Source organism: Saccopteryx bilineata, chromosome 1 (assembly GCF_036850765.1).
Source record: "Saccopteryx bilineata isolate mSacBil1 chromosome 1, mSacBil1_pri_phased_curated, whole genome shotgun sequence".
Classification (NCBI taxonomy): Eukaryota; Metazoa; Chordata; class Mammalia; order Chiroptera; family Emballonuridae; genus Saccopteryx; species Saccopteryx bilineata.
The window spans coordinates 136,995,192-137,010,037 of record NC_089490.1 but is presented as its reverse complement, the minus strand read 5'-3'; the positions used below and the strand labels follow the sequence as shown (position 1 = coordinate 137,010,037).

General features: G+C 57.1%; 2 protein-coding genes and 1 long non-coding RNA gene across 5 annotated transcripts; 1 reads left to right on the top strand and 2 right to left on the bottom strand.

Moving 5' to 3' along the window:
* Nucleotides 1–6: 6 nt before the first annotated feature.
* Nucleotides 7–6,639, bottom strand: HRURF (HR upstream open reading frame). 3 transcript variants are annotated; one of them, XM_066267915.1, is made up of 2 exons: nucleotides 6,623–6,639; nucleotides 7–444 (listed from the first exon to the last, which is right to left on the bottom strand). In XM_066267915.1, exon 2 carries the CDS (start codon nucleotides 113–115, stop codon nucleotides 11–13), a length of 105 nt encoding a protein of 34 aa, XP_066124012.1. In that variant the 5' UTR covers nucleotides 116–444; nucleotides 6,623–6,639; the 3' UTR covers nucleotides 7–10. The 3 variants fall into 3 exon arrangements, with proteins under 3 accessions (XP_066124012.1, XP_066123992.1, XP_066124002.1); XM_066267895.1 differs by lacking the exon at nucleotides 6,623–6,639 and adding an exon at nucleotides 2,640–2,741; XM_066267905.1 differs by lacking the exon at nucleotides 6,623–6,639 and adding an exon at nucleotides 1,087–1,212.
* Nucleotides 6,640–7,780: 1,141 nt separating this feature from the next.
* Nucleotides 7,781–11,426, bottom strand: REEP4 (receptor accessory protein 4). The gene is made up of 8 exons (XM_066267843.1): nucleotides 10,969–11,426; nucleotides 10,076–10,148; nucleotides 9,623–9,699; nucleotides 9,412–9,532; nucleotides 8,885–8,998; nucleotides 8,355–8,490; nucleotides 8,082–8,236; nucleotides 7,781–7,994 (listed from the first exon to the last, which is right to left on the bottom strand). Exons 1-8 carry the CDS (start codon nucleotides 10,998–11,000, stop codon nucleotides 7,929–7,931), a joined length of 774 nt encoding a protein of 257 aa, XP_066123940.1. The 5' UTR covers nucleotides 11,001–11,426; the 3' UTR covers nucleotides 7,781–7,928.
* Nucleotides 10,260–13,283, top strand: LOC136330688 (uncharacterized). Its single transcript, XR_010730359.1, has 2 exons — nucleotides 10,260–10,842; nucleotides 12,430–13,283. It is a non-coding gene; the product is annotated as an uncharacterized lncRNA (long non-coding RNA).
* Nucleotides 13,284–14,846: the final 1,563 nt, after the last annotated feature.

Below are 14,846 nucleotides of genomic sequence, written 5' to 3'. Positions count from 1 at the left end.
CGGGGGCGCTCTATGGCCGCAGGTTGGAGGGGTCGGACTCCGGAATCTGCAGGATGCGGCACACGGCGCGGATCGGCCGCACCAGCTTCTGGGCCAAGGCCGTGGGTTGCGCCATGGGACGCGGAGACTCCGTGCTGCGCCGCGGGGAGGGCCGGGCTGGGGCTAGGGAGCGGTGTCCCCGGAGGGAGAGAGGCAGCCGGGCCGGGGGGAACGCGCGCCCCGGGTCGGAGTCGGCTGAGTTGGGGAAAGGCCGAGGGGCCGGGGAAGGGGGTCGTGCCTAGAAGGGGGCGCCGATCCCGGAATCCAGGAGAGAGGCACCAGCCAGGGCGCAAAGCGGCACAGCACGGCTAATGGAGGGAGAGCGCAGCAGGACCTCTGATCGCCATCGCCAGACGCGCAACTGAGAGTGGGGAAGCTGCTCCGCCGGTTTCCTCCTCCAGCACCCTGCGGGAAACAGGAGCCCATGATTCGGCGGCCCCGCCTGGACCTGCCCCCTCCCGGGCCCCGGGGGCTTCCGCCAACGCCCCGGCGATGCCACCGGCTGCGCACGGGGAGAATGAGCCCTTTGTTCCCCCCTCCCCCCGCGGCACCCGGGCGCCTGCCGAGAGAGGCTCCCCGGGGGCAGCGTGCCAGCTTCCCAGCCGCCCCACCCTCCCGTGGGCCCGGCCCCGGAGCCTGGCAGGCGGGCAGCACCCCCACTATAGGTGCCAAACCCGGGAACTGGAGCAAAGGGCGGGAGGGGCCGGACCAGGCCACGGTGGGGCGGGGTGCCCCCTGGGGTGCTAGGGCAGGCGGCTGGGAGGGGGCAGTGCCAAAGCTGGCAGGGACGGTCGGGTTCTCACGGGTCAGTGATGGGCGCTCTGACCCTCACCAGCCGGCCCTGTGCCTGCAAGACCACTTGCTCCTGGTCCTCTCCAGCTCTGGCACATGGGCACACCTGGCTGGCTGTGTCTGCCCTGCCTTCTCCTCACCTGGTCAAGCAGCTCCTAACCTTCTGACCCAAGTCCCCTCCCAGGGCCCAATGGCAGTTTCCGTTGTTAGCAGTTCTGAAGGACCCAGGCTCTAGTCTATCCCTGCTATAAGAACCTTGTTTTTCACCAAGTGTCTGGAGACCAGGTGGGACCAGAGAGTGCCACCACCTGCTTCAGCCTCACATTCTGGGGGTCTGCCTCATCCCTGTTCCTAGTGCTTCCAGGCCCAGCACTGGAGAGGAGCCCATGGGAGTGGCTCCTGGGAGGGAACAGAGAGGAGAGGAAATGGGAAAGCAGGGCACCCTCCACCCGAGGAAGCATCCTGGCTCCTCTGCGGGGGTGGTTCCAGAGCACAGACACAAACAGACAGATTCAAACACACACAGACAGATTCAGACACACACAGAAACCCACACGCCCAAAGGGCGCTTCCCTTCCCCTCGGGCTCCCACCCCGAGATTCCCCTGCCTCCTTGTGGAAGCCATCCTTGGCCTGCCTTCACCCAGCCAGTGACAGAGGCAGCAGCACCCCACCCACCCCATCCCAGCGAAAGGATGAGTTCTCAGATGCCCAGCTGGGCCCCAGGTCACACCACAGTCCCTGGAGAGGAGAGCCATGAAGAGCCAGGAGGGAGCCTTCCTTCCAGGAGACTGGAGGGGAAGCAGGGGGTCCTTTCACCAGCTGAGGGGAAGAAGAGGGGTCAGGAGGAGAGGAGGCCTGAAGGGGCTGGCCCTAGGCAGGACTTGGGTCAGGTTGGCATGGATTCCTTCTGCCCCTTCGCCTCCCCCCAGAGACCAGTTCTGTGGCTGGGCAAGCTGGTAGGGGTTGTTTACTTGACTGAGTTATTAACACTCCCTTCCTCCCCCCAGTTACCCTGAGGGGTGGCCAGACCTGAGTGTGCCAGGGGCAATGATTGTGGAGGGTCTACCTCAGACTGCAATCCCAAGACCCCAAGACCCAGCCTCCCACTCCCAAGGTGGCTCCAGGGTGCAGCTGGGCCTGGGGTGTGCCTGTGGTCCCCATCTGCATCCTCTGGCAGCAGCTTGTAGGAGAGTGGGGGGGGGGGGATTCCTGTGGCTCGGGACCTAGAAGAGGCTGGGCAGGGCAGGGTGAGAGCCTGGGTTGTCAGGGGTCCTAAGGGCCTGTCTCTGTCAGCCCCAAAGGGGATGGGGACTCTCCCAGGGGAGCAGGGACAGACACCTCCCTCCACCCCACCCCAGTTGCCATGTCTGCTTTGTCAGGTCATTCTCTGGATTAGACCCCCAACCTTTCAGGACAGGCTCTTGAAATGCCCAGGGGTCATGGGGTGGGGGGGGGAGGAGCCCCTTCCCACCCTTGGCCAGCTCCCCATCCTGCTCCACAGCCCATGCCACAGGCCCACAGAGCCCTGGTAGCCGGCTCCTCTGAGCCTGAGGACAGAGCAGAGCTGAGGAGACACACAAAAGACACAAACACAGAAGGAAAGCCACACAATGCGTGAACACAGTGCTGGATTCGTGGACAAAGGCAAGCTGACCAGCACCCCCAGACACGCGTGGGCCCACCCGGCTCACAGCAACCCCTCACACGCTGACAGGCACACACACACACTGAGACAGACATTCACGCTCACAAGCGCAGCAGGACTCATGAGCCAGCTGCTCTCACGCTGTCCCAAGAGTCCCTTACCTGGGCAAGCACAGTGCCCCTCTGGCAGAGTAGCCCCCTGCCCAGGGGAGGGCAGCAGGCGGGGGCGGGGGAAGGAGCCCCGGAGAGTCAGGCCAAGCTGCCACTAATCCGGGAGGGGAGAGGGGGGGGTACCCACGTCAGAGCGGGGACTGCCGCCGGGTGGAGGGCATCTGAGGACATCCCCTCCCACACACGCGGCCGTCTGGGCACCTAGCCCTACTTCCCCAGCCCCTCCATCCTTCTGACAGCTGAGGCTGGCTTCCCCCCCACCCCACCCCCAACCCCTGTGGCAACGCCTGGGGCGGGGGCATGGGGGAGGGGGAATACCGGGGCAAATTCTCCCCGGACCTGGGGGGAGGGGAGAGGAAGGGAAGTGTGGAGATGCTTTCAGAACCAGGAGGAAGCTCTGCAGCAGATAGATGCCGGTGTCCCCTCACACCCACCCACCCACATCCCTGACCTAATTCCTCTTCTCAGTCTTTGCCTCCCCAACATCCCTCTCCCTTCCCCCACCTCCCCTCAGGGCAATCTTATCATCTGGCAGAGAAAGCTACCTCATTCCGCCCTACCCCAAGACCTTCCACCAGCAACCCCAGCTCCAGCCCCCAGGATAGCTTGGGTAGCAGGCATCATCCTCTCGCCGGGCTTCTGCCCCTTCCCCAGCTATTGGGCATCGCAGTCCCTGGTACTGGACAGGGAACCAAGGGCAAGCACCAGAGTGCTCATCTCCTTGACCCTCTCAAAGGTGGGGCAGTGCCAGCCAGGACTCCCCACACTGAGACAGACATTCACGCTCACAAGCGCAGCAGGACTCATGAGCCAGCTCTCTCACGCTGTCCCAAGAGTCCCTTACCTGGGCAAGCACAGTGCCCCTCTGGTAGAGTAGCTCCCTGCCCAGGGGAGGGCAGCAGGCGGGGGCAGGGGAAGGAGCCCCGGAGAGTCAGGCCAAGCTGCCACTAATCCGGGAGATGCCACTAATCAACTCCCAAGCCCAGGATGTGCTGAAAGAAGGGGCTAACTCTAACTATGCTGCCACCACCTAGAGGGGCAGCTAAAAATACAGCAGTGGAGCCAGAGTCGGGGAAGGGGGACCTGGACAAGCCGGGTGCTACAAGCGGAGAGAGGGGCTGAGAGGCAGGGAGATAGAGGGGCCACCTGAAAGGTGGAAGGGCTGTTGAGGCAGTGGGGAGGAGGGGAGGGAGGACCACCTGCACCAGGGACTTGGAGGCAGTGGAGGAGGCCATCACAGGCAGGCAAGGTGGATGGGCAGGCCAAGGAGTAAGACCAGGGCACAAATCAGGCAGGGCTGGTACCTGGCCTAGCAGAGGTATGTATTTTTGAAGAGGCTGAACTCTGCTGCTTCATCCTCCCAGCTGGTGCCCAGCATGAAGCCTGGCACATCGTGCTTCAGGCCAGTTGAAAGGGCAACCCAATCCTAATCCCGGTGGACATGGAAGGCTGCAAGTCTTGGGGAGGCCAGCACAGCCTAGCCTTTCCCTAGGGGCCAGGCTAGAGATGGCCAGGAACCCCAAGTGGAAGAAGTCACTGCTGGCAGTCTACCGATGCTCAGAGGAAACAGGGCGGGCTCTGAGGGAAGTCCAGCCCACACCCAATGCCCCAGTCTTAGGAGCACTTGTGTGCTTGGCCAGAAGTGCCCCAGAACCTGGGGTTCTCTTTACCCCTCCCCCTCAGTCCCAAGATGTCTTGGGACCCACACAACTGCAGCAGCCAAACATGCATCACAGAGACCCTGGCATTTTCTCTCTTTTTTCTTTTTTTAACTTTTCCATTGGTTTGAGAGAGAGAAGCATCAACTCACTGTTTCACTTAGTTTTCCATTTAGTGTGTACTCATTGATTGCTTCTCGTATGTACCCTGTCTGGGGATTGAACCTGTGACCTCAGTGCACCGGGACAACTCTTTCCCCTCTGAGACACCCTGCCAGGGCCAAGACCCTGCCATTTTCAAGACTCTGTGATGGGCACCAAGGAGATGTTGGGCATAAAGATGAAAGCAAGGCCATCCTCACACTTGAGGAGCTTGTTCTCAGTCAGTCACATGCCCCTTTCCCAGCAAACATTCGCTGAGGCCCCTAGGTGTCAAGCCCTGTGCTAAGAACTCACGGTGACTACTGGAGTCGGTCCTTGTGTTAATGATTACAAGTTGCTCTTGGGAAAGTTGGGGGAGCTACACAGAGAAGGTGACACCTAAGCTCAGACAACAGAGAATAAATGGGCCTTCAGGTGAATGACAATATTTCACTTTGGCTAAAATACCATTTGTTCCTGGGATACAGAAGTGAATAAGATGCTGGTCTGTTCTTTATGAAGTCACAATGCAGTGGGAAAGAAAATAAAATGTGCTCAAGGCAAAAACGGAAGTCAATACAAGACCAGAGATGGTGGGGTCAGGATGAGCACTCAACTCCAAGGGGGCCGGGGGAGTGCCTGCAGAGGGCTTCCTAGGGGAGGGGAGGTCTGAGCGCTTCCAAGGGCAAATAGCAGTAAGACAGTGAGTGGGGTTAGGGAGGAAGAGCATGTCAGGGGAACAGCATGGAGCCATGTAACAATCCAGGTTGAAAGAGGTAGGGAACATGAAGCAATATGGGTGTCGGAGGCCAGCTGGGAAGGGAGGGCAGGGGGGAGTGACCAGCACACCAGCACAGCCCATGACATCCTGTGCCTAGGATGGGATGAGCAGACCAGAGATCAGGAACCTTAGGAGCTGGAGGAGGGATTTGCAAGTCAGGAAAGGCTTCTTGGAAAAAGAAGGTCTCAAGGAAGGTCAGGATAGGCCGGGGAAAAAAGGCTGTTTGGAGGGCCAGAGATTCACCCAGCTGGAGCACAGGCCTGGGGGCTGATGCTGGAAAGAATGTGACATGCCCAGGAGACAGAAATAGGAGCAGCGCGGCTGCCGGCAGGGGTTGTGGGGCCACAGGGCCAGGGAGGAGGCTGTGGGTTAAGGTGGGGACCATGGACCTGAGACAGTGTCACCAATTCACCCAGGGGCACAAGTGACTCTGCTGCTCACTCTAAGGCCCCATCCTAGGAATGAAGGCAGGTGCAGCCCAGCTCCCCTGAAAGCACCCTCACATCCCACAAGTTCAGACGCCCCCCCCCCAACCCTGTTCCATTTCCCTTGGAGTTTTTGCTTAATTTTGCTGTTCACCACACGCTCTTCTGTTCTGTTCCCTCAGTTCAGGGGTGTGGGTCCTGCTGGCAGGCTAGCATCAGGAGATGGGACTCCCATCCACGGGCAGCTGCTTCACTTTTCTGAGTCTTGGTTTCTCCATTTGTAAGATGGGCATAACCTACTACTTCAGGCTTGTAGGGAGGATTCAAGGAAATCATCTCTGTCAAGCGCCCAGAACAAGGTCATGTGCACACCAATGCTTAACACATCCTAGTCTCCTCCTTGCCTCCCAGGCAAGAAACATCTCATTTACTTTAGTCCTACATAGTATTTAAGTACACTGACTCTGGAGTCAGACTGCCTGGTTCAAAGCCCAATTCTGCCACTTACTGGCTGTGTGACTGCAGGCAAATTACTTGCCCTCTAAATGCATGGTTTCCTATTTGTAAAATGGAGATTATAACAATAGTACATACCTCGTGAGATTACTGTGAGGACTAAATTAGTTTATCAGGGGCTTAGAGCAGCACCTGCTGGGGTGGTCACACTTCAGGTGTGAGCCAGTACTAGACTTTGCATCCCCAGTATCTGGCAATATGCCTGGTATCTGGTAAATATGCTCAGTAAATTTTTTTTTTAATGAATAAATGAAGAGATAAGGCATAATGCAAGGGAATGCCAAGATAGGAAGTCACTGAACACCAAGATGTGAGGAGCTAAACTCCACCCCCACAGATTAAGTGCCTCCCCCAAATAAAACCTGGATAATCCCACACCAAGAATTAATCCACACTCCTCAGATCACTCTGGGTTACCACCCTACCTCCCCTCTTCCCACTCAACACTCTTACCTATTTCTTTGCTTAATCAAAAGAGGAAAAGAAAAGCAGACATGGGGGTGGGAGCGGGGCATGGCAGAGACCAGCATCCAGGGGCAGGAGAGGGCAGAGCCTGACCGGCTGCCCCAGGGCTAGGGTAGGAGATGGAGTGGAGCAAGCCCAGGCACAGAGCCTGAGTGGCTGGACAACATCAGCGACGCTATGGTTGGGGCAGGCTGAGGACCAATGACCATGAACAGCAGGGAGGGCCATCGAAAGCCAGGGCAGAGTTCTGCATGGTCCCTCCAGCCAACCAGCGACCAGGCCCCTGCAGGGCATGGCTCTGGCCAGCCTCTCTCTGAGCCCCACCCTCCTTGACCTGGAAGCTGGGGGCAGCCCAGACCCTGGCAGCTGCTGCCCCCTCGCGGCCAGTCTGCGGAGGTGCAATGTTTCCCATGTTACCTGAGTGTTTATAGAAATTCAATGCCACTCAGCTTCTAGAGACCCCCAGCAAGCGCCTGGAAGAAGTGAGACTTACCAGGTGTATTCTGTGCATAGCTCCAGCTAATTCCCATGGGAACACTGTGCTCCCCAAACCCCCTCCACACCTATGCTCCCCCTGGTTTCTCTACCTGCCATACAGTGCACCTTCAGGGAAAGGCCAGTCCCACTTCCTCTTGACCACAGTCTTCTTAGGCTCTGACCTCTCAGAGCTAGTCCCCCAGTCTCCTGTATGTTCTCTAGGGTCCTCAGAAGTTTTCTGTGACAGCACTTGCCACATCACAGTTATTTTTCAATGGTTGTCTCCCCCAAAAGACTGAACCCCTTTGACTGTCTGTCTTTCAGCCCCCATTCTAAGCTGTTTAATGTGTGCTGTGAGGGCTGGGGCTAAAAAACAGGAAAAACAGAACACTTCAATGTATTTATTTATCAAAACTTGCACAAACCTGGCCTCATTCACCAACACAAAACACACAACCAGGAATCACACACAAGGCCTTGCAGAAGGCTGTCAAGTACTTTGAAGGACAGGAAGGAATAAACACATCTAGGTGGGCTTTGGTTTCACTCGCAGGGATCTGAGGAGGGCTCTGGTCCCATCCCTGAGAATGCAGAGGCATGAAAAAGACAATAAATAGAACCCTGGGCCCAGCTGGCTTTGGTACATTTCAGGTCATCCCTGTGCATAGCCCTGGTGGCACCTGCAGGTTAAGGGGCCCTTAACTGACAGCAAGAGCAAAGAGGGCAGAGCCTGGGCAGCTGGTGCAGCGAGAGGGCCTCTCCAAACGCCCCCAGCACCCTGCAGGGCACAAGGTAAAACTGGGCAGGCTCTGCAGACCTAGCTGCCCATGTCTGAGGGCACAGTCTTTTTCCTTGTCCGGACCTTCAGGGAAACTGAGGTGCGCTGTGGGAGAGAGAGTAGGCACACCATGAGAGGTCCAGGCTAAAGTGCCACACTGCCCACCTCCCTTTTGCCTTTTTTGCCACCAACCTCTCGCACCAGTGGTTTCCTCTTGACCACACGCAGGCTCTGGCTGCGGCTCAGAGGCTTCTCTCGGGACCGGGGTGGTGATTGGGGCACTGCCTCTGTATCTGACCAACACTCATCCTCAGTGTCAGTGTCCTGAGGGCCCCGTGCTCTGTACCCTGCGTGGAGAAGAGGAAGGCCAGTCTGAAAGCCGGGGGCTAAGCCCTGGGGGAAGCCACAGCTTGCATGAAGGAAGCCAGTTCTCTTGGGAAGTTCTGGGTCCCTGTGCCCACTCACCGATTGGTGGTCTGTGGCAGGGCATCTGGTCCTCCAAGTAGAGGGGATCCTGGTAGGTGGGGGCAGCGGTGTCGGGAATGGAGCGCAGGTCCTGCATGGAGAAGCTGCGCAGCCTTCCAGCCAGCGCACCCTGACCCTGCAAGGAAGGGGGAGCCTTGTAGCACCTGTAGGAGGAGGCAGGACTCCTAGCAGGAAGAAGCCTTAGCCAGGGCGGCTCAGAGAAGTCAAGGGCTAACGGGCAGGTAATCACTTGGGCAAAGGCCTCACAAATGAACGTGACTCAGCAACCTTCTAGTCCCAGATTTTTGTGGCCTCAACAGGAAACTAAAGCCCACAGAGCAGGAGCAGCTGCTCACAGTCAGTGTCAGAGCCAGCTCCATGCTCCTGCCAACACCCCACCTGTCACCTCTCACCCACGTTCCCTGGAATGGACAGCTGTTATCTCTCGGCTCACTGACAGAGAGCTGGACTTGCCCAAAAGGCACTGGGGTGGCGGTGGGGATCGGATGGAGGGCTGGGGCTCAGGGTACCTTGGTGGCAGCCTGCATGGCGGCTGTAGCAGCAATGTTGAGGCCCCGCTTCCCAAAGCTGAGCATTGTTTCGTAGCTGCGCTCCTTGGCCTGCACAATGTAGACATCGATCTCCTATGGACCAGGGCACAGAAAGCTCAGGGGACAGTCCAAGTCACTCCTCCTGCACAGACCTATAGAAGTCATTGGGTGCCACACCTCCCAGCCTACCCTTATCCGCAGTGGGTTGGCAACCACACCAAGAGCATGGCTCCTCACTCACCCACCCAGTCCCACACCTCAGTGAACAGCCATGCCCCAGCCTCCCCCTCCCATCCCCAAACCAACTTCCAGCTGACTTTTCACACTTTCAAAAGGCCACTCACATGTTGCCTCCATTTGATTATCCCGTAAGAGGAAGAAGGCTAGGCTCTGTCAGAGTCCCCAGACTAGGATTAGAACCCAGGTATCCCCCAGTGTTCTGAACTCTGAGTCCAGGGCCCTTTCCCTCACAACCGTGCTTCCCTCCCTGCCTTCCCCTGGGGTACCTTCTCATGGTGGGACAAGGATGGGTGGATGAACTTGCGGTAAAGCAGGCTGGCCCCTTTGGTGTGGGGCGAGAGCAGCCATAGCACAAAGGCCATCTTGATCTCATAGTAGAAAGGGAACCTGTCAAGAGTGCAAGGGCAAGGGCAGTCAGAGAGCCAGTTTGAGGGTAGGACATTCCCTCCCATGGCCCACAGCGCCCTGCACCCATACCAGGAAATAAAGATGTCTGTGAAAGTCTCCACCACCATGAAGAGTGCAAAGACGATCCAGTACATCATCCACCGGACCTGAGGGTGAGGGGGCAGAGAGGTCAGAGGCCAGTGGCTAAACCTGCAGAGCCAACTTCCCTGTCCTGGTCTGACCCAGCCCTGAGATGCCAGAGAGCCTGTCTCACTGCATTCCCCTGGCACCTGGACAGCCCTAGAGAACTGCCTCTGAGAAACTGCCACTCATTCCTGTACCCAGCCCCAGTGGGTTTCAACCACATGCTCCTACACAGGTACCTCCATAGCTCATCCTCCATTCACACTCACTCTGCTCAGGATCCAGCTGATTTTTCCCCTGGAGGAGGGGGGCTAGTTCACATTCTACCCAGTGCCCCAAATCCTACCATACCCCCCAAGGCTGTCATCCCACCCCAATGGAGCCAACCACCACACTCACATATTCACGAATGTCCTTGGTCTTCACAGCTTTATAGGAAGCATAAGCTGGGTACAGCATCCCAAACACCAGCCTGGAAGAGCAACGAAAAAGCAGAGGGGGGGAAGTGTGAGGGTCACCATGCTCTGCCCCATAGAGATGGCCACCTCCCCCACGGGTTCAAGGTGATAGCGCCTACCCTGTTCTTCCTGCTTGGCTGGCACAACCTGCATCTGACTCAGTGCCCTGGAGGCTGCCTCCACCCTGCTGTTTACAAACATCCCAAGCCTGTCCAGGCCTGCACAGGGACTATGGGTGCATAGGCACACACAGCCACTGAGCAAGGTGGGTGGGAGGCAAGCTTCTGAGCTGGTGAGAGCACCAAGCTGTCCCCTCCCAAGAAAATGTAATCAGGCCCAGGGCCACCAGACTTGACATTGCCAGGCTTCAGACAGGGGTAGTCAAGCCAGGTACTGAAATATTGAAAGGTGATGAGTAGGACAGAGTAGGCAGGTGAAGCCAGGGTGGTGAGTCATGTGACTGCTCAGATGGGAAGCAGGCACCTGGATTCTCCACCTACAACATGCCACAACACCTCGTGTTTGCCAAGGGGCTTAGGGCCAGCCTGTGGTCCTCCACCCCACGCACCTGTCTGCAGTGTGCGTGAGTGCAGGAGGGGTCGCTATCAGCCAAGGAACCTAGGAGGTGGGGCGACAGGCCTGCGGGGCCCGATACCGCGTTTGGGGGCCCATGACGCGTGCAGGCCCGCAGATCCGTTAACCATTGTGGTAAGTGTTGAGGAGGTTGGTTTGACGGAGCTCAGAAAGTCCCCTTTCCCACCAGACGGTCCCAGGTTCCACTCCAGGGGCGGGCTGGCAACTGGGATGAGTGGGTGTGAGAGCGGCCATACTCACACCACCAAGCGACAGATCATCCAGGACATCATCCTGCAGCCTCAGGGGCGAAGGGAGACCACCAAGATGCCCAGGGAGACGCTCACGCGTGGCTGGAATGGGGCACTAGGCGGAGGTGCGGGAACCAGATGGGCGTTCGTACTGCCCCTTGGCGGAGGCAGAGCCCGCCGCCCCCTAACTCCACAGCGCGAGGAGACCAGCCGGCTGGCGCGAGGACCGGGAGCGCTGGAGGAGCGCTCTTCCGTAACGCCGCGCTGCCCGGCAGTTAGGGCTCCGACCTGCACTTCCTGCCGCGGAGGACCAGGAGTTCGGCCCTCGCCGCGGTGGCGCTGCGCATCCCGGGCCGCGGGTGGCACGTCGTGGCCTTGGTTCGTGCCAATCTTCAGGTCACTGGACGCCAGGCCGCCGGAACCAGCTCGGGGCGGAGTTTGCAACTCACTTGAAAGTTGCATGGAACTGGGATCTGCCCAACCCCAGGCCTCCGGAGCGCGGCGCAGGCGCAGTGCGGCCCTGAGGGGCGGGGCGAGGTCCGGGAGGCGTGTGGTCCGCACCTTAAAAGGCGGTGCTTCGGCGCTGGTCGGTTTGCTCAGTGGTAGAGCGTCGGCCTGGCGTGCGGAAGTCCCGGGTTCGATTCCTGGCTGCTTCTCCACCCCTCCCCCTCTCCTTCCTCTCTGTCTCTCTCTTCCCCTCCCTCAGCCAAGGCTCCATTGGAGCAAAGTTGGCCCAGGCGCCGAGGATGGCTCTATGGCAGGGGTCTCCAAACTATGGCCCGTGGGCCACATGCGGGCCCCCTGAGGCCATTTATCCGGCCCTCGCAGCACTTCCGGAAGGGGCACCTCTTTCACTGGTGGTCAGTGAGAGGAGCATAGTTCCCATTGAAATACTGGTCAGTTTGTTGATTTAAATTTACTTGTTCTTTATTTTAAATATTGTATTTGTTCCCGTTTTGGTTTTTTACTTTAAAATAAGATATGTGCAGTGTGCATGGGGATTTGTTCATAGTTTTTTTTATAGTCCGGCCCTCCAACGGTCTGAGGGACAGTGAACTGGCCCCCTGTGTAAAAAGTTTGGGGACCCCTGCTCTATGGCCTCTGCCTCAGGCGCTAGAATGGCTCTGGTTGCAACAGAGCAATGCCCCAGATGGGCAGAGCGTCGCCCCCTAGTGGGCGTGCCGGGTGGTTCCAGGTCGGGCGCATGCGGGAGTCTATCTGACTGCCTCCCCGTTTCCAACTTCAGAAAAATACAAAAAAAAAAAAAAAAAAAAAGCTTCTCCGACTTGTGGGTGGGTCTCTTATTGAAGGCCTGTCCCAATCGGAAATATTAGGAGGCCGGGAAGCGATGGGGGGGGGGGAGATTTGGATCTCAGAGTTTCCAGGGCTCATCACTAACTGCCCCCTTTGCCTCGTTTTCCCCTCTGTACAATGGGAACGGGCACCACATGAGTGGGTTTCCCCATTTCAGGCAAAAGCTGGAAGGGAGGCTCGGCCGAGCGCCAGCATATCGGATCATACTCCACTGGATCAAGAGCTCAAGAAGGCCTCAAAGATACCGAGCTGACTAGAGGGAAAGCAGGCAGAAAACGGGCAGAGGGAACCAGAGGGACTCATCACCCGCCGTCCTCCTACCGGGAAGAGCAGGCTTCGGGAGCCCACAGCGCTGGGCAGGCTGACCTCGAGGATTTGAGAGATTCTGGGGAGGACCCCAGCCCACATACCTTCTTCTCCAGAAGTTTGAAATTCCACCTATTCCCTTAAGCCAAGAACACAAACATCACCTAGAGCTTAATAATATCACCTATTGCCATTTTATAGTGCATTTTTATGTGCAGGGTCTTAATCTTTACAAAGATCTTTTTCTTTTTCTTTTTTTAACCATTTAGAAAATACTCTCAGTGATGATGAAAAGTTACTTGCCCAACTTGGCTTGGTCAGTCTTCTGAGGTGGCATCATAAGGGGACAGGGAATGAAGATGCTCCTCTGGGGAGAAGGCGGAAGGCTCAGAAGGGAAAGCCAGCCCTGCTGCTTCCCCAGCTTCCCACCTAGGCTTGCCTTCTGTGTGCCTCTCCTGCTTAGTCTCCCTGCAGGCTCTGAGAATGCACTGCCCAGCACCCTCCCACACGCCCGGCCTCCAGCTGCCTCCCAGGGCTGAGGAGAGGCTGACAGCATTGTGGGGGTGGGAAATGGGCAGTTATTACTTTTTATTAGAGCCACATTTAACGCCCACCAACCCTCAAAAGGATGAAATAGGTAATAATGGGGGCCAGGGAAAGGAGGCTTCTAGGGAATAAATAAAAACGTATTGTGATTATGCTTAATTATTATCATCATTTTTATTGGTGTTGCTGAGTGTGAGAGCTAGCAGTGAAACCAGCCCCAGGAGAAGCTCCCTCGAGGCCCTGCTGCCTCTCCTCCCTAAGCACCCCCTCACCCTGGGCCTAGCTCCCACCCTGCAGTGGGTGAACAAAAAGCACGAAGGACTAGTCTCCCACAATCCAGCTCTAGGCACAGAACTTGGAGAAGAAGGATGTAACTGAGTCATTAAGGGACAGCTCAGGAAGTGCAAGGTGGGGCTGAGGGTTAAAGAAGAGGGAAGAGCCTGACCTGTGGTGGCGCAGTGGATAAAGCATCAACCTGGAAACACTGAGGTTGCCGGTTCAAAACCCTAGCTTGCCTGGTCAAGGCACATATGGGAGTTGATCCTTCCTGCTCCTCCCCCTTCTCTCTCTCCCCCCCCCTTCTCTAAAATGAATAAGTAAAAAAAAAAAAAAAAAAAAGAGGGAAGAGATGTCCATGCTTTGGGAGGTAAGGGTGCCTGGGCTGACTGTGGCCACGTGAATCTCAGGTTCTCTGGTACCTATGGAAGAACAGCTTTCTCTCCACCAGCTGCCTTCCAGAGCCATGCATGTGACTTCAGGAGGTTTCTTTGTACCCCCATTCTCTGGGGAAGAGTTCACCTTTGCCCACTCTAAGCCTGCGAGCTGGGACGGTCTCTTACATGGAGACTCCTGGTCCTGATAATTGTGCTTGGGAAAGCTAAGGGACAAGGTGTGAGAAGGCTACTGCTGAGAGCAAGGCTCAGCATGGGGCGGCATGAGGCTGGCAGCTGGGGGGACCCCTCCTGCATTTTGGCAGAGTGACCGGATTCTGCCTCTCACGGCCTTTGGTCTTAAGTTGTTGACACAATCACCCAGTTACACTGGGTTGCTAAGCAGCTCTCTGGACACACAGATGACCCCAAGGGCAGGTGTAGAAAGCTGGACATTCAGGGAGAAAAATGTCTCCATCCTTGGGAGGAGCCCTGGGGTGGGGGCGTAGGGACAATGGTCAGAATGATGTTTGTCTTTCTACAGGGCAACAGAATGCCAATGGGTCTGGGAGACAACATACTCTGCCTGGCAACCTGTCCCTGGCACAGCGTGAGGGCCCATTCCTCATATGAAAAAGCAGGACAAACATTCCCAAGACAGTGGACCGGGGGACCTGCAGGGAGCCTGCTAAGCCAAGAGCACATGAATTTGGTTTGAGGAGGTGGAAACCCAGACATATAACCTATGAGATTCCCCATTGTGAGGAGTGACCAAGGGCAGCATTGGCTGGATATCTGAGGCTACAGGTAAGACATAGGGCACAGGGGCACTGAGACCAAGGATGCTGGTTCTCCCCAAAAGGTACCCTTCTCCTCTCGCACAAGCAGCCTTCTCTGAGGTACCTATGTTTCACGTAGCCTTACAAACCAATAAAAATCATACTTCTCTGACCTGTGGTGGCGCAGTGGATAAAGTGTCGACCTAGAAATGCTGAGGTCGCCGGTTCGAAACCCTGAGCTTGCCTGGTCAAGGCACATATGAGAGTTGATGCTTCCAGCTCCTCCCCCCCCT

Excerpts from the sequence above, each read along its gene's own strand:
- HRURF (XM_066267915.1), bottom strand. The coding sequence starts at position 115 with ATGGCGCAACCCACGGCCTTGGCCCAGAAGCTGGTGCGGCCGATCCGC.
- REEP4 (XM_066267843.1), bottom strand. The coding sequence starts at position 11,000 with ATGATGTCCTGGATGATCTGTCGCTTGGTGGT. Across the intron at positions 8,999-9,411 it reads CCTTGTCCCACCATGAGAAG|GAGATCGATGTCTACATTGT; the intron begins GTACCCCAGGGG and ends CCTGGTCCATAG. Across the intron at positions 8,237-8,354 it reads CTGCCACAGACCACCAATCG|GGTACAGAGCACGGGGCCCT; the intron begins GTGAGTGGGCAC and ends TTCTCCACGCAG.